The sequence below is a fragment of the Harpia harpyja genome, chromosome 2 (assembly GCF_026419915.1).
Source record: "Harpia harpyja isolate bHarHar1 chromosome 2, bHarHar1 primary haplotype, whole genome shotgun sequence".
NCBI classification, from domain to species: domain Eukaryota; kingdom Metazoa; phylum Chordata; class Aves; order Accipitriformes; family Accipitridae; genus Harpia; species Harpia harpyja.
In genome coordinates, this window is record NC_068941.1 from 73,144,225 (window position 1) to 73,167,281 (window position 23,057).

Here is a 23,057-nt window from a genome sequence, read left to right on the forward strand (position 1 = left end):
AGCTAGGGTCCGTTGTGGTTTAGATCTAATTAGGATTGTTTTCCCTCATATGCATTACTTTGCATTTATCAATACCCTCTGCTGTTTCATTGTTGTTTAGTATTTTAAGCCTCCCACAACTCTTTGCATTCAGATCAGCCAGCCAAAGTGACTCTCCATGCCTGGTAAACTTTTCCATGTTGTTATCCATCTTCTTTCAAAGTCCTAGTAGACTATACCTAACATCTCAGGTCCTTGGGAGATGGGCTGGTAGGTTTCCTCTTTCGTGAAAGCTCGCCAGCTATTTCTACCCTTTGTTTGCTATCTTTTAATGATTTATTAGCCAAGTCTTTGGTTTTCCTTTATTAAAACTTAGAATAAGATAAAAACTGTCTGACTTTCATAAAAAACTTCAATGCTGCCACTTGGAGATGCAGGAATTCAATTTGCCTATGAAACTTTAACAGGCATCTTTTAGCTTATAATAAATTCTCTAATTAACTGATCACATGGTATCCAATCACATGATTCCTGCTTTCTTCAGTGCACAGCATGGCCCTGTAATGGGAATGAATCAGCATAACATAGGGGAAGACACTGTCGTCTGGAGAATATTTGTTTCAGAACTTGGCAACTGCACGGTGAATAAAACGGGAAAAATTGTCCCCCTGTTAAGGTGGTTAAACATTAAGCTGAACAGCTGGTTGCATTTTCACATCTTACTTCAAGGTACTCACAAGTGCAAATAACACGCAGGTTCTTGTAAGGACCAAGGCCTTTGCCTGGCTATTTACAACAGGCTACAATAATTTTACACGATATTAGAGCAGTGAATGTTGTGGCATTCTCTAAGAGAAATTCTGGATGAAGGAAGACACTCACATGCAGATATATGGACAGCTAGATCTAGGCACATAAGATCCTTCTTCTAAGTGTAATTCAGAATTACATTATTAGTATTATTATTAGAAAATATCTTTGTCTCCAGGCAGCAGAAGAACCACTGTCCACTATGGTACAGAACAATTGCTTGCAAATGATGAGGCTTAAATGTTGGCAAAATAATATCTAAACTCTCAAGACAACTCTGGTGTTTATAAATCAACACCAGCTGTTCCTGTTTATGCAATACTTTGTAAAAATAAAAGAATAAAATAGAATCTGATATGACAGCTCATATACCAAGATTCAGCTTTCTGCAAAAACAAACCAGGCCATTAAAAAATGTGGGGTTTATTTCAGATATTCTAACAGAGCCAACTGGTCTCATGATAATAAATGTAACCATGTTTCTCTAATGCCTTTAGGCATATGGCAGGTACTTGGCAAAGAGACTCCTAAAGCTAAGCCATCAGAAAGGTTTTCTTGCTCTCCCCCTGGAAGGAACGAAGAGGAAGACCCTCTCATAGGCGGCACCTGTCAAGCATTTCTGAGCCATGTCAGGCTCAAATTTGCCCTGAGTGCCAAATTCTGATTTCTGTCACACAGATTCTGTCATAGAAAGTGAAGGGATTCTCTGAAGTTGGTGGGATTTGCTTTAGCGTAATTGCCCTCAGAATATAGCCCCAGATCTCTCTTATGAGCTGGGTGTGTAGTACCATTGGAGTATTACTCCCTGCATAATTAAAAAATCTTGGGTTGCTTATTTTGGTGATTATTTCTCACATGCAGGGTGGCCTAGCTGACACAGTTAGCTAAAACCAGTTAAGTGGGAAAAAAAGTAAGATTTAGTCATCTCACAGCTAGGTGCCTGGCCCCCAGAATAGAATAAAACCACAGGCTGATTTCTAGTAAAGTGTAGGGTGAAAGCCAGGCACCTCGGAGCAGACTTTCCAAAAAGCCATTTGCTAAGCTCAACGCTAAGCTCATGATGGGGTGGTCTTTAGAAGGGGGGATTATTTTTTGTTTTGTTGTAAAAGCTCAGCACCTTTCCAGAACTGGGATTCACCCAGACACAGCTGCCTGCCCAAATCCCTGAGGATAGGAACCTAAAATTTTCTTCTCAAAAAACGAGCATAGAAATGAGCGCTATTTTTCCTCTTAATTGTGTCTGGGAAAGGTAATAGGGGCTGCATCTTCACCTCTGCTAGTGTTTTAGTTTGTACGTGGACTGCCACTTTTGAAACAAATTATCTGAATGTCTCCACTTACTGCATGTTGGGTCACATTGCAAAGCAGTCGGCCTGTGTGAACTGGACCTTAAGAGCTCTGACTGCTCCTCAGCATTCAGCCCATGAGATTAGTCTCAAGCTCATTGAAATTAAACCCTTCTTTCCTCCTCTCTCGCCCCGCCCAAACCCATATACTGTGGGCATTGGATCATCAGCAACAGCTGCTGTGCTCTTATTGCAGCTTGCTAATGCAAATGTGACTACAGACCTTCTATGTGAAAAGCTATTGGTTAGTCTCCAGAAATACAAGACCCAGATCTTGCAGAGGTGCTTGGCTCCCATAGCTCCAGAGTAGAGTTTGTTCTTGCTTAGTTCCTTCTTGGCCCTGAAAGTTTGTGTTCCCTTCTAAAAACAGTGACAGAGCCTCAAAAGAGTGGCTAAAAAGGGATAAACGGTGCCTCTTTTGCACTCTTTTGGAAATTAGAGCACTGCCTGGGTGATAGAGAAGGCAGTTCTGAATCTGTGCAAGCTGCAGAGAGACTTGAATTTGGGTCTTCTTGGTAAATACTTTACTGATGAGATTGTCATGTAGGAATTTTCTCCTCTTTACCCATACTGGCCCAACCCTTCAGGGGCTTAGGTGCTGTCTGGCACTTGCCAAACCATGTTGTGGCTGTTTAGGGAGGAGAGGTCTTGGGCAAGATGGAGCCAAAATCCAGCTGACGTAGGATGTCTCGGTGTGGACATGACAGTGTTTTCAGAGAGCGAGAGATTACATTTTGGAGGCTTTTTTACTAAAAACATGGATGGGGGTGGACTTCAGTTGACCTAGTCTGTTATAGGTGATAAAGGCATTCTTTGGTTCTGGCTTCCTATTCTTTCTAGATGGCATATCTATAAGTTTTTCATTCATGAAATGTTCAAAAGCAGATCATAAATTTTTTGACTGCTTTTGAAAATTGTTCAGATGAGTGTTATATCTCACTGTTTATTGTTCATGAACTGTTTGTAACAAATTTCCTATCTCTATTCAGATTCGCTACTCTTGCTTTATGGCTGGTCACATTTACTCATCATTTCCTAGTATTTTTTTAAAGCAAACAGAAATCCCATCATGTGACAGACTAACTAGTAGCAATAGTAGGTAGTCATGCTGGTTTTTCTATTATCTAATTCTGCAATGCATTTTTTATAAGCTACCTCTGACTCCACTGGAAATGAATTTAATTTAATCACAAAATTATTTTTCTTTTGATGATTACATTCATCTTGGCAACCTGCCCCTAAATTCATTGTTCACAAACATTTGTATGAACTAAACTTTGGTTGCAGAAATCTACATAAAAAAATCAAATTGAGATCAGATTTCTAATTTGAAAAATTACCTACAAAAAGATTTTTACATTATTCAGCAACTTCTTCTGTTGACTGTTATACTACAAACAGCTGCCTGTAGATTATTCAGCAGTGCAGTGGTAGGACAAGGCATTAAATTGAATACTTGAGAAGTGGGATGTACTTTCTCTGGCTGAGTTTTATGGGCCTTGCCTTGATAGAATTGTTCTCAGAATATTTACTGCTCAAAAGCCACATTTATTTCTAAATTGTATATAGCAATAACTGTATACAAAAGAGCACCATAATTTTTTGAGGGTGGGGTTCAGGTGATGTTTGTCACAGTGATTTAAAGCTAATCAAAAGGGTTGGGTAAAATAAAAAATGCAGTCCTGTTAAGAGAAGCTTGGCCCCAGAGTGGAGCAGAAATGCGCACCTGGGAAGGGAGTTGTTAGGTCTTGCACTGCATCCAAATACTGTGATCAGTGCTTACCAGAAGCCCACCACCTTAACAGTGTCTATTATAGCATCATAGAATGATTTGGGTTGGAGGGGATCTTTAAAGGTCATCTAGTCCAACCCCCCCTGCAATAAGCAGGGGCACCTTCAACTGGATCAGGTTGCTCAGACCCCCATCCAACCTGACCTTGAATGTTTCCAGGGATGGGGCATCTACCACCTCTCTGGGCAACAGGTTCCAGTGTTTCACCACCCTCATTGTAAAAAATTTCTTTCTTATATCTGGTCTAAGTCTACCCTCTTTTAGTTTAAAACCATTACCCCTTGTCCTATCGCTACAGGCCCTACTAAAAAGTTTGCCCCCATCTTTCTTATAAGCCCCCTTTAAGTGTTGAAAAGCTGCAAGGTCTCCCTGGAGCCTTCTCCTCTCCAGGTTGAACAAGCCCAACTTTCTCACAGCCTTTCTTCATAGGAGAGGTGTTCTGTCCCTCCGATCATGTTCGTGGCCCTCCTCTGGACCCGCTCCAACAGGTCCATGTCTTTCCTGTACTGAGGACCCCAGAGCTGAACGCAGTACTGCAGGTGGGGTCTCACCAGAGTGGAGTAGAGGGGCAGAATTGCCTCCCTTGACCTTCTGGCCACGCTTCTTTTGATGCAGCCCAGGATACGGTTAGCTTTCTGGGCTGTGAGCGCACATTGCTGGCTCATGTCCAGCTTTTCATCCACCAGTACCCCCAAGTCCTCCTCAGGGCTGCTCACAATCCTTTCATCCCCCAGCCTGTATTGATACTGGGGGGTTGCCCTGACCCTGGTGCAGGACCTTGCACTTGGCCTTTTTGAACATCATGAGGTTCACATGAACCCACTTCTCGAGCTTGTCCAGGTCCCTCTGGATGGCATCTCATCTCTCAGGCATGTCAGCTTCACCAGTCAGCTTGGTGTCATCTGCAAACTTGCTGGTGTGCATTCGATCCCATTATGTCATTGATGAAGATATTGAACAGTACTGGTCCCAATGTGGACCCCTGGGGGACACCATTGTCACTGAAGAGACATGTAGATGGCCTTCCTACTTACCAAGTTTTGTGCAACATCTGGAAAGTAAAGACATGAAACTGTGAAATCTCAACTTTTCTGTTTGGAGGTTTGCTGGGACATGACATTTTAGTGGCAGAATCCACTAAATAGAACACATTATTTTGGAACTCTGTTTTTAGCTTATTTATTTACGACTTGGCAGACTCCTAGTCAAGAGGGGATAACCCTGGCCCTAGTGATAAGTTTTAACAACTGCATGTTTATGCACCGGTAGGTATCAGGAGGTCAGTCATAAAAACCTGTCAGTTTGTATTACTTCTCTGTTGACTTTCTACCAAAGCATGAAGGAAGGGGAGCTGCCATCTTTCTCTTTCTACCAGTGGGTAGTATGTCATGAATTAGATAAAATAAGCTGATTTTTTCTTATATTTGTGCAAAATGCTGTCCCTTTGAGAACTGGAGAAAAAATATTACATTTCCATGTATTTATTCTGTCACTGAAGCAGAGATACTGCTTTTGCAGGTGAAGGCAGTGGAAATAATACACAAGACATGCTTCTTCTGGACCTTTTTAAAAACTCATTGACAGTGCTCTCAGATGTTTGTGATACCTAGTGTTGAATTTTGATCAGGTATCCCCAAAGCAGATCTGTTTGGATATTAATGAACCGTTAATTTTTAAGTCACATGCAACAGGGAATAGTGAAACTTGCATCGTCTTTAATATGTTCAGGTCACTTTCTTTTGATACTAACACTCAAATCAAAGAAGCTGAATGAGAAAAAATAATATCAAAGATGATCACGGTTTCTTCTGCTCCAAATGAGAAATTTGCACTCTGTTTAACATCCTGCCTCCAAATGAGCTTGCAGTTATCTGATATTGATGGCCGTAAGAATGAACATACACAATTAAAATAGGCAAGCCACTCAGTGCTTCTACCCAAAGCAGAGCCAATCTCTGAAGGATCATGCAATTGGCTTAAATGTCATCCTACTGAAGAAGAGAGTTTGGAATTCCCTTTATTCCCTTGTTCATGTTTAAATGCATTTTGTCACACTCAAGCTTCTCTCTGCAACCATGGCTACCGTCAGGATAGGCTCCTGTTCTTAAAAAAAAGAGCACACTTTAATATCTATCTAGAGGACCTAAGAGCTTTGATTTTAAGTTAATTTTTTGATAGGAGAAGCTACAGAGTGCACACTCTACAGCAGAGGAATAGAGGACCTAGTTATTCTAAGCTTGTAGCAAGAAAGTAGATACTGAAGACTGACAATTTCACATGTTAAGCTACAGGGTCTATCTGTCTGCTCCCAGCACTACACCATGCAGAACAGACACTGCTGCATCTCACCTGCGGTAGACCCTGTAGATCAGGAAGATACCCAGAATTATTTTGATCATTATCTGGATGGGAAATAATTTTTTTTTTAATTGAAACATGAGGTATAGTAGCTTCCTTAGAGGTATTTATGGTAGCAAAAGTAAAAATGAACAAATTGTATACCTGCTTCTCTTTATTTCATATGGGGTAAGTTACTTTTGAGTTTTTTCTCTCTCAAAATCCAACAGATGGCCACCTTGGAAGTACAAAAGTCCTTGATTAAATCTAAGAAGTACACCTGGCAAGTGGACATTTTCTAGGAATAAAAAAGGAGTGTAGTCTTTCAAGTAGGAAACATCAATTCTTAGAGCTCTGGTTACTTCATACAGTACCACCTTTTCACCTTGCATTTCTTAGGAGACATTTACTATGCCTGACTGCTGTGCTTAGTATCACAGGAACATTGTGGAACATCATGTATCCTTTTATGTTTGCAAGGCACTGCTGCTGATGGTCTGATAGGTTAGATATTTCCCTACAACATTCTGTATTGTGAGACTCATCCTGTACAATGTAGAGGACACTTCTGTTTCACATTCCATCCTCACCACTGGGTTCAGTTGGTATATATCAACTGACAACCCATAGGATCGTATGTCTGCAGCACACTGTATTACACAGTTGCAAATATTCAGTGTCTCTGCAGTTTCTAGGCCGTTTCCCCTGGGCAGTTTGGTATCACCTCCTTGGCTGCTACTAATGAGTGCTTAGAATATCGGCAGAGGGATGAGGAGAATACTGACAGCATAATCCTGCTTGTGGTCCCTTCAGATCAGGGTGCATATTTTCAGGGAGAGAGAGAGAAGCTGTTTTGATTCTGTACTTGTCCTGCGAGTCCATCAAGGCTTTAGGATGCGAAGGCCTGCGATTGTCAGCTGTACTGGGGAGTGTTGAATCAAGTCAGAAGGAAGTCAGCCCACATCTGACCCCTGCCAGATGTTGAGCCTTACTGAACTAGAACATTCACAGGAGTCTGAACAAGGAGCTGCTTGCTTAATACAAAGCATATTTGATCTTCAATACACTCCTTTGTCCTTGCTGATATGCCGCGAGATACATGGTGGGCTCTGTGCTGACCTGGCAGTTTCTGATGGGCCTCTTGCAGCTTTCAGACCTCACATGTTGTGGAGGTTATAGAAAGTTCATATTCATTCTAGAGTGCCTCAGACCAGGGATAACTTAATATATTATTTTAAGAGGCAGATGACCTGATCCAGGAGACACAATTACAGATGCTGAGACTATCAACAAAAAGTGAGTGTATGTATCAGTGCATCTGCTTGTTGAAAAACCTCTTCCAAATCAGAAAGTAGAACTAAGAAAGCAAGAGGAAGAAAAAGGAACAGAAGTAATTTGTTCTAGAGCAGAGAGGTGATCCTTCAGTGTGGCATACAGAAGTCAGGTGTGAAAGTCAAGCTGATTGTGGAGGAACTAATCTGAAGAAGGAGAATCCTAAGATGTTTGAACAGTCAGCACCTGAACCCAGCACCTTCAGAAGAGGATCTGTGATATTTTGATATAGTCTTTATTTGAGGACCTAGAGACAGATCCAGCTATGATCAATTTTGTAGGCTTTGATTAAACATAGTGCATAGAAATATGATAACATCTCACAGCGGTTGTCACTGCATTGGTAGAAACCAAGCTGCTTGGTGTGGATCCATATATTCTGGGCTGAACTTGACATAAGCTTCCCCTAGTCTAAGAAGACATTAGCACTGAATCTTTTCTGACTTTCTCTCTCTCTCTCTCATGACAGCTCCTCTGGTAGTTACACATTCCCAGAAATGGGACCATGTAGTTTCTTAGCTTTGTCAAGGTTGCTGCTGACTTCTCAGGCTCTTTAGTAGTCTCAACACACATCTTCCAGAAAAGCTCTGAAACTGTAGTTGCTCTGGGTTTATGGCACTCTTGAGGAACGCATAGTACTTAAAAAAAAAATGAGGGTTCTGAACACCATTATTGCTTATTTTTGTTAGAAATGCACAGGTGTAGCAAAATATCCCCCCCCCCAAAAAAAAACCCAAACCCAAGCCGCACACTATGTGTTTTTGTTAAGACATGAGGATTTAGATCTTTGAAAATAGGTCTGAGCTACCCGAGAAGTGCATTCCTATACATAGCTTCTTTAAGTTATTTCACTCTCCTCTGCAGCAATTCTGTGCGTGATTCACCATGTTATGCAAAAATGTTTTCTTTCTTAAAATAGTCTTCTGTGTGTTTGAGCTTTCTCCCAGACTTCATATTCTTTATGGTTTTAAAAGGCTGTATCAACACTGGTATTTTTGTTTAGGCTATAGATATGCACCATGTCTCTAGATCCTGTTCCTTAAAGAAGTTGGGGAGGAAGGGAACTGCTTTTCCCAAGGCTTTGCTTGCTCTTTGTCAGAAGATGCTTTCATATGGAAGGCAAAGAGGGTAAAAATCTACATCAGCAGTCCTAGGTGTCACTCACTTGGCTCTCAGACTAATGCAAAAGTAAAAAATCAGAAAGACCATTAGTCAGGTTTCACAATGGAGCTTGTTGGCTGGCATGAACACACCAAGAAAGTTCAGAGTTTCCAAGCAAATTCACAAGCTTTCCATAAGCAAGTTTTCCAAATTGTCACATGCATATGGTCCTTTTTTATACTTCTTTACATCCTACAACTTTATTGAAAAAGAAATTTTGAAAGCATTAGAAAATAGGGAAGGCCAAATACCATCTATCGAAAGCTAAGAAGTCTCAAGTGAATCAGTTTTACTGCTGATCTAACAGGTCCACAGAATCTGAAGTGATAGCTTGTAGTTCATAGGAGGCTATTGCTGTGATGAAAAGATGTTTAAAATTTCATTAGATGTTTATGGACCCAGAGGTGAGGCCCCAGTGGATTATCATATACAACATAAAGATTTTTTTTTTTTTTTTAAAAAAGGATTAAACGCTTACCTGTTATGATCTTTCAACTAGATCATATCAGGTCTCAGCTACAAGGATGACCTTAGTGGGTGATTTCCCTGACATACGTAGTTCACGCTTGGCCTTGCTTACTTTGTTTAAATTTAGGTTTATACATTTTTCATGTTTAAGCAGTAGCGTAGCTAGTAAGTAGGCATTTTTAGTAAATAATTGCTCATGTTGCTACTAGTTGACTGACAGCAAATGAAATCCTACAAGGATTTTTATACATTTTGGTGGTAGTGATACAGATAAGTGGCCACTTGGTAGGTGAGAGCTTTGTTTATCTAGGGTTTTAGCATAATCATTAAATCACAGCTTTCTCTAATTGCTTCAGCCACAGCCAAACTCAGTTGGATGGGATTCTGTAGCAAATGGAATTCTGTCACATTCAATATCGGTGTTTGCTTTATTAAATAGCATTTCTCTGGGGACCTGCATAGACTTTGGAGTTTTTAATTTGTTACAGTATGTAATAGCTGGCTTCTGTGAAGGAATTGTTCACCAAACTGCATTCTTATTATTACTACTGATGCCTTTTTACTTTAAATGAGGTTGACAAGATAAGATATGCCATTTAGAAGAAAGCTGTACTTACTTTGCTCAGTGCAGACCGAGTTTTGAAAGGAAGCACTTCTTGGCATGCATAAATTCTCCCATTTCTTTTAAGTGAAAATTTAAAGTTAATAATTAAAACAAACACACAAACCCACTCTGTTATCACAGTCTCTGGGTTTCCCAATGTGTGCTTCATTCTCTCTATATTTCTTTTGGTGCCTTTCAGGACAGGAACTAAATATCCTTTGATTTAGCAACCCTAACACCCTTGTCAGTGATCTGTTACACTGTTATACAATATTATAGCAGCAATAACACTAGAAGTTTGGGTTCTAAGTAGTTTTTTTCACTGTAAGCAGGTGATTCAGATATCTCCATTTGAATCAGAGTTTTAATTTGTAAATGCAAATGTCAGTTTAAAAAGTTCACTACCCTGTGCTCCTCACCATTAAAACTTGTAAACACTGGTGTATACTGAGAATCTGTGAGTGTCTTAAGTACAACCCATCCTTGCTTTGTTGGAGCAACCTGGACTCCTGATTATTGTTCCTTCATTAATCAGACTTGGCTGTCAAATGCCCGTTAGTGAGTGTTATGTGCTTGAGAAGGATAGTGCTACATGATGGAAACAGGGAGCGACTAAGTGATCTGACAGTAACAGAATAATACATGAGAAATAACACTATTTGATATGTGTTGTCTTGACTTAGGATTTCCTTATATTTCAGATTCCTGAGGATGTAGGAAGGTACATATGAACAATTCTGCCTCTATTTTAATTGTATTTTGTACAGGAATTTTGTATCCGGATACAGGATAAGGTAAAACAAAGGACCTGAGGGCCTTTATTGGCAACTATGGCTAGCTGGGGAGTGAAGTTAGGAAGCCAGGCAAATAATCACATCTTCTTCATTTAAAACATTTCATACTGGCAGAAATCTTTAACCAGTGCTCCAACTTCTGTCTGCCACTCGGAGCTTTTTATATGAAACAGCAGGAACCTGGCAGCCTGGAGAGCTTTGAGCGTTGCGAGCAAAAAACTTGAACATCATTTATAGGTTTTCCTGCCAAGACTGTAAAAATCTAGACAAAGTAGATACGGTTGTTTCACACAGCTTTTCACTTATGTGTGTCCTTCACTATGTAAGCTCCCAAAACCTCAACCAGTTTTCTTCCTGAATTTTAAATTCTTCGTAGGTACATAGAATAGGATTTATCTTACCTACCTTTATCCCTGTAAAAGTTACATGGCTAGACTGAACTATTCTCTAGGCTCCCTCTACAGTCAGCAAACAGACAGATATCTCCAGGAGGCTTTTTATCTCGTATGAATTTAGACAACTGTCTTGGGGTGAAATGAATCCCAGCCCTGTTGTCACCCTCCAGCTTTGATTCAGCAAATGTAACAAGTTCCATTTCCATGCTGGGATTTGGAGCCTTGCATGGAATATTCCAACATCTGATTTCCACTGAATTTAATGGAAAATGAATGCATGTCTTTCAATTAGCTTTGAAAAATCTCAGCCTTAATGTTTGATTAAGTTTGAATGCACGTGTGTTTGTATATAAAAAATGACAAGCAATACGTGTAGCTGTATCAATCTAAAAAAACTGAGCATCTGACAACTTCAGCTGATTAGTGGCCCAAATGGCTGATACGGATGATACTAATTTTGCTATAGTGTTGAAAACTGGACCAAGTAAGTAGAGTCTAAAATATGGACTTAATAGCTTAATACCTCAGTGCTACCTTTTTTCTTGTCTCTCTCTTAAGCAGAGTTTAGATTCGGAAAAACACATTTAGCACAGATAATATTTGTGGATAGACTGACATTGCTAGTTGACAAAAATGGCTGTGATTATTAATGCTAATAAGTACAGAATGTATACAGGAATTAACTTGAAATGTACTTGCTGAAATAAAGATCACAAGACTGGGGCTTCTGAGATGCGTTGAATAAAAAATGTAAATGAACTTTTAAGGGACATAATTTGCAGGTGACTATATCTCCTTTGTGAAATTATTTGTTAATTTCCACAGTGGCTTTTTGCTTAAAGAATATGCACTGTTTATGTAGCAAAGATACAGTAGTTTTTTCATTAATAACACACAACAAAGAACTCGATTTTGTGGTTTACCATTGCTTCTTACCAGAATTTCTGTAAAGCGCCATAACATTTGCTTCTCTGCACTATCTGGAATTATATAGTGCTGTTACAATTTCTTTGGGTGATACCTGAACACTCAGAACCACAGTTATATTATTAAGCACTTAAATGCAGCCAACAATATGTAATTTAAAGTGTAGATATGCTTGTAAATAGTAACAAAAGGGAGTGATTTCTTAAATACTTCCATCTTAAATGTTTTTTCTTTTTCTGACTAGTTATTGCTAAATTAAGCTTTTGTGCATGAGATTACCTGTCCTCTAAAGGAGATGGGACATACGATACACTGGATCTTTTCCACTTCATATACCTTCCCAAGAAATAACAGCTCTTTGGTTAGACTGAGCTGTCCAGCATTGTGATATGCTCTTACCTGGTTTGAAAAGCTTAATAGGAAGTCATAATCTTTAGTTCATTTGACTTGCAGGCTAACAAATGCATGCTTGGATCCCAGTACAGCAAAGCACTTAAGCATATCCTTAATTTTAAAAGTCTTTTGCTGAGTCTTAGCAAGAGTTTCTCAAAGTCCTGTAGGGTAGAGGGTGTGTATGTGTCATTTAGAGATATATCTCCTCACCTATATGTCTTTTCAACCTGTATAATCTTCATTTATGATAAAATCAACTCTTCATTGCTGCATTAGCCCTGTCACCATCTGATACTCCTCCAAGAAGCTGGAACATAGGTAGGAGCTTGGTTTGTCTTATCTGGGTTTCCCTTCCCTACCTGGGCTGCTAGACTTGCACAAGAACAAGAGATAAAAGCAGTATGTTTTCTTGACTCAGCTGAAGAGCTGCCTTACCTCTCAAAATACGGTCTGTTAGATCATAGTTTAGACTGCAGTTGTTCAGAGACAGGGACCTCTGAAGGTCCCAGCTTTGTACTTGCCTCTAACAGGTGTGGTGCTTTCATGAGACTTCACTGAACAAAGAGGTGGTGGGAGTCCAGTGTGAAATGGAGGTGTCAAGGACTGTCTTCATCATGTTCCCATTGTAGTATTTAAATGTTGTCAGTAATAATTTTACTTTCACTGTAATAACTGATAAAGGCATTTGTGTTCACTAAATTTTAGAGCCTTGGGAATTGGTGCAGTTGGGTAGATAGACCCAGAGAGGCTCTTTTACTAATGTTGCTGGGAATATGACTTTTTTTCTGTGCCCTAGTGACATATGATGTTTGATGCTCTATATTCACTGATGGCAATACTAGTTATTGCCTTTTCATTGGGATAGATGGCACAGTAGCTTCCATTTACTCATATAGATGGAAGTAAACAAGGTAAAAAAGAAACCAGGTCAAAATGTCAGAATAAAATAAGAACATTCATATGACTGACGGTAGTACAACAGATAATAGACACACTTAATATTCCATCTCTATAAACCATTCTCAAAGGCTGAGGCTGTGGAGTATTCTGTGGCAGAATAGAGAAGTGTAACCGTGGTTCATTTTTGATAAACACAAAACTCAGGTCTGTGATTTGTCTGCAACAATCATGGATGGAGAATACTACTAAGGAAATCCATTACTGTTCCCAGCCAGCTACAGACATCCTCATGCCTATTGAAAAGAGGGCTCAAATTTAAAAAAACTTTGAATATGGATTTAGCATGCACTGTATATATACCAAGTCCAAACAGATACTATGCTACGGGTGGAAGTGTCTACTTCTGTTAACAACTGCACATGATTTAGTTGTTAATGCCCAGTCATTTTGTTCACACAGCCAGAATATAGATCTTATCCATAGAGACCAAGTGCAATCTTATCCCATATACTTAAAAAGGACAAAAGAGCATCTTCTGCTAGTTATTGATAATATTGCTGTGAAATATCAAGATGACGGCATGGTGGCTATAAGGAAGTGGCAGTGGAATGTCTTAAGCCCAGCTTCATTGCTCTTTTTTCCCCTTTCTTTCTCCTATCCATTCTTGTGCACAAGTTCCAGGAGTGGAAATACTGAATTCAAATTAAAGAAGCAGGTGAAAAGACACATTTCATAAATTAACTCTTTCTGCTCTCTACTGCTTACAATGCAGTATTAAACTCTGCAGTCTGTGTCTGTTTGCTGTAGGTGAATAGTGAAACATGCACAGAGTGAATATTTAAGGGTTCATCTCTCTTTTGTCCACGAGCTACAGTCAAATTTAAACAATGACTAATAATAGGTTTGAGACCGGCATTATTCTTTTATTCTGTTATTAGACTGAACCAGATAGCTCTCTGTCTTACCCTTTCCTTGACAACTTAAGTTAGAAAATCTCCGTAATTTTAAGGACTCCAATTTTAAAAGGATATCCAACTTGATATACATGTAGTATCTGTGTAGATGGAAAAATTGGGTGGCTTAGATGTAATGGAATAACTATACTTTTATAGCTGTGTGTAGACTGGTCTTGCTATTTGCCAGCCTAGCGAGCCGTTGCCACAAGTACTCTAACAAAAACTCTCTAATTTGGGCATATGTTAGTGGCCAAATAACAAGGGAGAGGTGAACCATGCTTCTAAACATAAGAAAAATGTTTTTCTTCCTCATATCAGAGTCAGCATGTTTCAGTTAATCTGAACCCCTGGTATAATTGCCTAGTGTGGACTTGCTGTTTGAGTATCTAAGTGACACTATCTCAAAGCAGTGTATCTGCAAAGCTGAGGTGTATGGCCAGCATCATTACAGCATAATTGTTTTACTGTAGTGATGCTGATTCCCACATCCCCGGGTTCAGAGTACGTCAAGAAAATGGCATGAAGCAATTTACATATTTTGCAAAGTCTCTCTCTTTTTCTTTTTTTTCCCCTCCCATTTTTATCTGAAATAAAATAATTAATGTATGATTTTCACAGTTCCCCATTCAGAAAATGAGCTATTACAGCTTTCCCCCGTCCCATGTTTTGTTGCCTTAGAGTGTAGTGGTTTATAGGCAATAAAAATAAGATTCTTGATATATTAAGAATTTCCAGTGAATCTGTAAGAGTAGCTTTCCGTTATGAGCTTTCCCCTGCAATTCCATTGGATTCTTAAAGTTACTCCAGATTTACGTGAGAAGCAGAGACGTCGCTCCCATTTTGCACCCGAGTCAGTCTGTCTGAGGCAGTATTGCCGTGGGGATCTGTTGCATGACTATATTCCGCCTTTTCAATAAAACAGAAACTTGGTGTTGTTTCTTTACTGTACAAACGAAGATAAGTTCCAAAGTGGAATGTAAACAATAATTTAATTAATTATTAAGTAAGCTGAAGAAAGTGATATGTTTTGGGCATTGAGCAGAGTTTTGGCAAGAAGTTGCAAGTATATAATGGAACAGAAAACTACTTACCACCAAAGCCAATTCTTAAAATCTTTCTGCCAGTTTTACTACACATTGTTTGAGAGATGGCATCCAGCCACACTAGTAAGTGAAGTAAAAGCAAGCAACACCATTAAAACTGTGAATATGTGTGAAATAACAAATGGAAGGAATAGAGTTGGGTATTCCTGTCAGGGGGAGGGGAGCTGGAGATTCTGTAAGATACCACTAGCTGCAAGATCAAAGGTATCTTAGTGCTATGTAAAACATGCTTTATGTTTAAGACAAAATAAATGAGATAGAGTAACAAATGCAAAAGCAACAGAAGTGATCCTTACAAACCAGCCCTGGGCAAGGAGATTGGTCCTGTTTTTCAGGTGCTTTTAATAACTACACAAGGTACCACATATTGCTAGCAAAGATGCTCTGAATGTAAGGTAGGTGTGCATCTTCTTGGACCTGTATGATAACAGACAGCCATTTATAACTATATGGGTTTCTCACCTACATACTGTATATGAGTATTCCACTCTTTCACTCTGTTCATACTGTTTCCAAGAAAATCAATTTAAGACTCAGAATATCAGTATTCCATATAGAATTTATATAAATAGCAAAAAACCCCTATGCCAGATCATAAAAACATTGTGCATTGCAGGGCCAGACCTACAGATCAGTACTCAAATGTCCAAATGTATAAAATTAAGATATATGGATCCCTGTTAATTTGTTACTCCTGTGAAATTTATATCAGAACCATAAATATGTTGGGTAGACTCAAGATGGGTCTAATTTAAAGCTAATGGGGAAAGTTATTGGTTTCTTGTGTTCAGGCATTTTATTTTTAATGGTCTGTCAGTGTGCTCTGAGTATAAACATTAGTGTCAGAATTTTTTTATGATACTTATCTTGTAAGTTTCATAATTTGTAATGGCTATGCAGTTTTTACAGGTGTATTTAATGGCAAAATCTTATCTTGAACTGCATTTTAAAAGCTCAAGTGTAGTTTGATTTGCTGGGAATGGGAGGAGGGGAGGAATACCATTCTCTCCTTGGGGAGACAGCAGTTTCCTCGTACAGCATTAACTTGAAAGAATATGAGAAGCGCGCATGTTGCCAACAGGAGTGTGGACGTATAGAGTTCTGAAAATAGTAAGTGTCAATAGGGAAGGGTTGCAGGTGCCAGAAGAAAAATGTAAGCTCCCAAGGGCACTATCTCATTTTATTTTTGCCTTGTCCAATGCCAAGCCACATAGGTTGATGTTTAAAATTCAGTTCTTCCCTGAAAAGTGATTATATTAAAAAAAAGGTCCTGTTTCAGAACAGATGTGTTTCCCATGTGTATTCAGAATTGCATTTATTTGTTTCCATTACTCTTTTTTTACTATACTATTTACACCTGTTATATATGTGCAGCCAAAAGAGATGTGAGAGAAAAAACAAAAATCTGCTTCTCACTGGGTATGAGCCGTGGAGCTGCTGCAATGGGGCAGCTCTGCCCAAGGTTTGTAGGCAGCAGGACCTCTGTATCCACTCTTCTTGGGAACACAGTAGCCATGCTCTGTGGCTCTGTCCCCTCTGCAAAACACTAGCCTAGAAATCTCTAACAGGGGGTTAAACCACTTAACCTGTGATGGCAGCAAACTGAGACGATTATTACTTCTTCTATCTTTGTTAGCCACCGAGGAGAAGTGATCCACTCTTCTTTATACCAATCTTTTCATATGGTTGAAGACTGGCGTCACTTTCCCTGTGAGCTTCTTCTGTCTTATACTAAACACAGCTAGGTCCTTCTGCCTTGCTTCATATGAGTCTTTTGGGGTTGGTTGGTTTGTTTGCTTGTGTCTTTAAACTCAATGATTCTTGTTGTTCTTGGCTAAATTCTTTAAGAGTGGGTGGCCCAGACCTGGCCACAGTACTCCAGGAGTGGACAGACTATTCCAGTTGAAGTCCTTCCAGAGATGTGTTTGCTGGAGTGGAAGGGAATTATATCTAAGACATTTCCCTTATTTGCAAGAGCAACAGATTGCTGACATATTTGCTTTATGATCTGGACCATTTTCTACAGAACTGCTTAGCCAGTTATTCCCTATTTTGTATTTGTGCTTTTGTCACTTCACTTTATTGAATTTCATCTTCATTTCAGATCATTTCTGCAATCTATCAAAATCATTTTGAATTCCAATTCTGTCCTGCAAGGTATCTGCATCCTCTCTCAAGCGTGGTTTCATGTACTGACTTTTTACATGAGCTCCATTCTGCCTTCCAAGTCATTAAACAAAAATAAAGGAATTTGGAGAAAATGCCGTAGGCTCAGTTGGCCTTATATTCCAGTTGCAAGATCTATTTTGGTTCAGCAATCACCATCACAGGCAAGTAGAAAAGCCTCATTTGGCTTGCAGACTCTTAATCATGTAAGTGTGTAAGGTGTAAAGAAGAACCCAGCTTGACTCTCAGATCACACAGTGAACATGTGGGACTATTAGATGGAGGGGGAAAAAGAACATCATTGTACTTAAAATCTGATTACATTTGCCAAAGAAATCAGAGTCAGGAAAAAATATTGAAACCCTAGGATTCCATTTACTTGGAGACCCTATTCAGAGTTGAGCCATGCTTCAAATTACAAATAATACTGGAGGTGGAGGGGATCAGAGGGAACAATGAGAGTTGTGGCAGAAGACGTTTTGCTGCTTGGGTAGCTGGCTACAGCAGCATGGCATCTTCACTTCTGACCCAGCTTGCTGGCTGTCTCTGCCCTCTTCTCTCCTTTGACCTATTCCTTAAGTTTATTTTAATACAAAATATTTTTAAAGTATTAATTTTTTTTGTTGTTATGTTTAGGCCATTATTTCAATGTTTGAGCGTGTGAGTGCACTACGTGAAAGGGAGGTTGCCATGGTAATTTCTCATTATTGTTGAATAGAAAAATAATTACTCTGGCAAAATCCCCCGTAACCTGTCAGAGCATAAGTTAAAGATGCCTGGGGGCAGCCTTGCCTTCACCATCCCCTTTTTGCAAGAAAATGGGGGTGATTTTATTATTATTCTTTTTTTGCGTAATAACTGGATCCTTTTTCAGCTTGGCTACGGGACACCTCATTTGGTTTTGTTCACCATTTGGCTGTGAGAGTAGTTGGGCCCACCTGTGACAAGGGTGGAGCAGAGAATTGATCAGCAGAGCGTATCCAAGCGTGACAGGATTTATATATTCTATAAAGGTTTGAGGGGGGGGGGGGGCTGGGGTGTTGCATTTTCTGTTTTTCCTTCTTCCTGACATAAAATATGCAAAAGCATAAGATAAAGAACTTGGACAGTATTCAAACTGTGACAGAGTCTGGATATTTCATCTAACCAGGGAGGGAATCCACAGAAATTCCATCTCCTCATTTTCCTTGCCTTCAGACTTATTGGAAGCAAAAGTGAGTGCAAATATGTGTGGTTTTGAGGTGAGGCCCTGCACTTTCCCTGCCCTTCTCTGTCTTTCCCATGCGCATTCGCATCCTGACTGTATGATGCTCCTCTTTTGCCTCTCGTGTCTTTGGATGCTGCATGAGTAGCTCAGTGATACTCAACTACCGAGTTAACAAGAGCTGCAAATGTGGTGTGTGACACTGCTTAAATCCTTCCCTCCCCTCTTCCTTCCCTGTGACAAGCATGTCCGAAAGATCTCCATTAAACGATACTGCAGCCTCTCGTTTGGCAAACAGCAGAGGGTGGTAGCTTGTAATTACTTGTTGGACGACACGCTTTCATATGGGCTTATGATGTCACCCACCAGGCTGTCCTGAGTGAAGGATCGGTGCACAGAGGTGTGTTGCTAGAAGCTGGTTGCTGGGCTTCTGTTGAACACCTGTATATATATTCTGTACTTGCCATCGTGGCTACTCAGCAACGTTTGCGTGTGGAAACACTCATCAGGTTTACACCAGCAAAGAGGAAAGAGCAGCAGCTTTCTGTGACAACAGATTTCTAAGGTGTTGGGGTGGTTTTGAAACCTCTTTGCGTGACTGAATTTTGAGCAAGTAGCACAGGGCCGTGCCGCTCACTGTCCTGCCGCTGCTGAGCAGGATGAGCCTTGGCAAGGAAGGTGAATTGCAGGCTCTGACCCAGCCAAGAAGTCTCTCAGGGGTCTCTGGTAGGAGCTGGAATGCTAAAACCGGTCCTTACCATTTTGCCATTGGATGGTTGACAAAAATCAAAATGAAATTATGAGGCAGGAAAGACCCTGCTCAGCAGTTTGGAGTGAAATCCAATAGTAACGTCTTCAGGAAAAACAGGAGCAGAACTGAAAAAACCAGAAAGTTATTTCTCTGCATGTGTACATATAATGAGTATGATAGATGCATGTGTTGTCTTAAATCGGCATTTTATCTCAGGGTTTTTTTTTCTTGTGAAGGTAACAAATGTTTTCTGGCTTAGTTATATATTGCTCAGGCATGAAGAGGTACTCAATGCTCACGACGCTGAATGAACCCGGCCTTCCACGCTGGGAAGGCAGCTGCCGTGAGTGGGATAGAGTGGCTCTGAGGAGTACGACTGGGGCATCTTCAGAAGCGTATTTCCAGCTTTGTTGCTGATCCTGCATCCTGCAAGTGATTTAAATCTCAGGGCCTCAAAGGAGCAGAAGAGACTGCACTGAACGTTTCAAATCCAGCTACTAAATATATCCATAGCTTTTGAATGAAACGGTGGATTCTGTTGTTGCCTGACTTCTGTGAAAACCCTTGCAAGCTGGACCACTTGCACAGGTGCTAGGTTTGGGTGCCTGTTGTTGATCACCCAGGTCTGAAAATGCCTGGTTCAATTCTCAAAGCCAACAGACCACCTGTAGCGGTGTGTTGGTGTATGCTTTACATTGTATACTATATTAATAATTGCTATGTTCCAGCTGTGTGTATTACTGTAAGTCTAAGTATACACAGGTCATCTTAAAATGTTGTTTTCACTTAATGTATCACACTGAAAAGTAAAGATTTCTCACAACAATTACATTTAAGTAACAAGCTGGTATTTAATTAATCTGCAGTAGTATTGTATTTATATTAAATGCATTGGAGTGGAATGGCTATTATATTTAGTTTCTAAATAACTTTCTTGTCAGCTCATGCTGATAATCGGGTTATGTAGCATTATAGAATTAAGTACTGAGGTTTTTTCATTATTAGGACCAGGCATTTGAGATATACAGCCCAGAAAAGAGGGGAAAAAATCATAATCGCTTTATTTACAACTGATTTATAAAACCATTTTTAACATTTAAAGAAAAACATGTATTTATGAGAATGAAATTTTTTATATATTTAGTGTGCTTGATAAAATGAAAGACTGTTTATTGTATAATAAACTAAACATTTTAGCTTTTTTCTTAAATTAGAACTTTATCTAGGAAAATTAGTCTGAAATATCATATAGACATCTACACCCCAAAATCACAGGTGAAGAAGTGCAAAGTATGTGTGATCCTGTCGAATTTCTTTTACAAAGGATGAAAATATTTTCATTTTGCTTCCTGTTAAGTGAATGATCTGTTGCTTCCTAGGATAGCGACAACCTCTGGTGGGATGCCTTTGCAACTGAATTTTTTGAAGATGATGCAACCTTAACCCTTTCATTTTGTTTGGAAGATGGACCAAAGCGATACAGTAAGAGATATATTTTTTGTTCTAATTTTAAGCCTGAGTTTCTAAACACAGTTTATCTGTAAGACACAGATGCAACCCTGGCAATGACAAAGTCACTTGTTTGTATTCAGTGACTATCAAGTTCCATTAAAGAATTGCATGGGTTGGGAATCCATTTTTTTGTGGAATTCCTCTGAATTTTATTACATGAAAATAAATTATTTCCTGGTGGATTAGGGCAAATAATACAATATAATCTTTGGAATTTTTTAATTAATTTGCTTTGGCTGTGCTTGCACTCTTTATTAGGTTGGTTTCCGCAAACATTCAAGTGTTGAGTCTTGTGGAGAAAACTGGTCACAGAAAGAGAACTTTGTAGCAAATTTCAGTATTGTTGCTGGAAGGGCTTCCAGATTTAAACAGGAATCAGAAAAAAACCCCCACCAAAAGCTATATCCTTGCTGGTGTAGATAATCACTATTCCATCAGCTGTGTGGATCTATGCTGTTCGTACACATTAAGGACCTGCCCTGGATATTGTCTGAACAGCCGTGGAAGTCTAGAATACTCTCAACCAAGCACTAAATGAAAGCTTGAATAAAAGTGAAGCAGTGAATAAATCTGATGGCATTGGTATCCATTGCCCACATACGCTGAGCAGAAAAAAGGGGTAAAATTCATCAAACAAATTGTTTGAAGTGAATAACTCACTCAGCTTTAGCACTAAGCAACAGAGAGATAAATATTGAAAAACTGCATTGCCAATTGTTTCACTCCATTCAGAGTGACCCCTGCTTCACGGTGACAGCTTGTGCTCTCTGCTTAATGTTCTGAATCTCGCAAGGTTCTTCTTTTTCGTGAGAGTGACTGATTGTCAGTGTATCACTCACACACTTCTAATTCCTTTTATCAATTATCTCAGGTATTTATTTGACAAGTGTTACCTTCTCCTGGAGAAAAAATAACAGCCACTTTGAACGCACGTTCTGGGATTAGTGTTGACAGAATTACAGTTTCTTGCCTTTCAAAGCAAGTGATAACTCTGTAAAGGTCCTCAAATTACAGCCTATAGCAATGTTGGTAACAGCTGATCTGTCCTGATTAGATTGAGTCAACTTGTCAGATATCAGATTTGCTAGTTGTGTTATCAGTCCAGAAGGCACAGATGCATCAGCAAAAAAGCAATTAATGTCCAGTTAGATCAGAGAGAGTTGTGTTTCTGGAAAACAGTGCTGCATATGAAAGAATTTCTCAAAGAGTAAAATATTCCTATTGTCACAAATGCTTGATAATGGTTGTGCTATCTGTAACTGGGACAGTTTGGTACGGGGCAATACTATGATTCTTAGCATTGTTGCTGATAAGCATGGTTGAAAGATCAAATTACTGTAGGTCTTTTTTAAAAGCGACTAGTACACAGGATTTTTCCTCTGGTTTTAATTTCTGACCTCTACACAAACTGTTGTTGCTTTTGGTGGTATTATTCTCAGCATCTGGAATTAAAGCTCAGCATCTAGGGCTCTTTCTGTTCATTCATGTTTCCTTTCCTTCGTTAGTAAATATTTATGTAATTCCGAACTACAGTATTAGTGATTCTTTCTGACATGAGCAGCATTCCTGTTTAGTGATACTCTAAAGAGCATGCTTGAGCTGTTCCAGTCAGGGACTTCCATTGCCATCTGAGTAGGCTTTGAGAGCAGCCTTGGGGATGCCAGGTTGTCCAAGTCCCTGCTTGGGGACACCTCCAGCGTTGCTTGGGGAGGGCACAGAGCGGAGGTTGTGTGTTAAGAGCAACCCTCTCTTCCTACCAGAAAAGTTTGTGTCCAAAAATACATCCAGGAGTTGAGAACAGAGCAGTCTGCTCCCCTTTGGGTGCAAACATTAGCAGAAAATCGCTTCTACGTGTAGCAGGTCCTCGCTGAGCAGAGACCTGATCGAGATCTCCATTTTGCCTGCCCAAGCTGCATGCGTGCTCTGTTACAACTATTGAGGGTCTTGGCATCTCTCAAAGACCATAATGTAACTCAGTACCTTTATTCCAAGTAACTGGTGAGATCTCTGGCCAGTGGGCTGAGGCTCCTGTTAGGTGAGCAAGAGTATGCTGAGTGGTGGCAGCATCAAGTGTGGAGTTTTGGAAGAGATGAAACAAAAGTGCCTGGTCTCCATCCACGCTGTCCC

General features: G+C 39.7%; 1 protein-coding gene across 10 annotated transcripts in view; it reads left to right on the forward strand.

The window, feature by feature from the left end:
- LDB2 (LIM domain binding 2) overlaps positions 1-23,057 on the forward strand; it is a 220,704-nt gene that overhangs the window by 56,928 nt on the left and 140,719 nt on the right. For all 10 annotated transcript variants that reach the window (XM_052780406.1, XM_052780409.1, XM_052780407.1 and 7 more), the window contains exon 2: positions 20,798-20,900. In XM_052780406.1, coding sequence (XP_052636366.1) covers positions 20,798-20,900 — 103 coding nt within the window. The remainder of the gene's footprint in view (positions 1-20,797; positions 20,901-23,057) is intronic.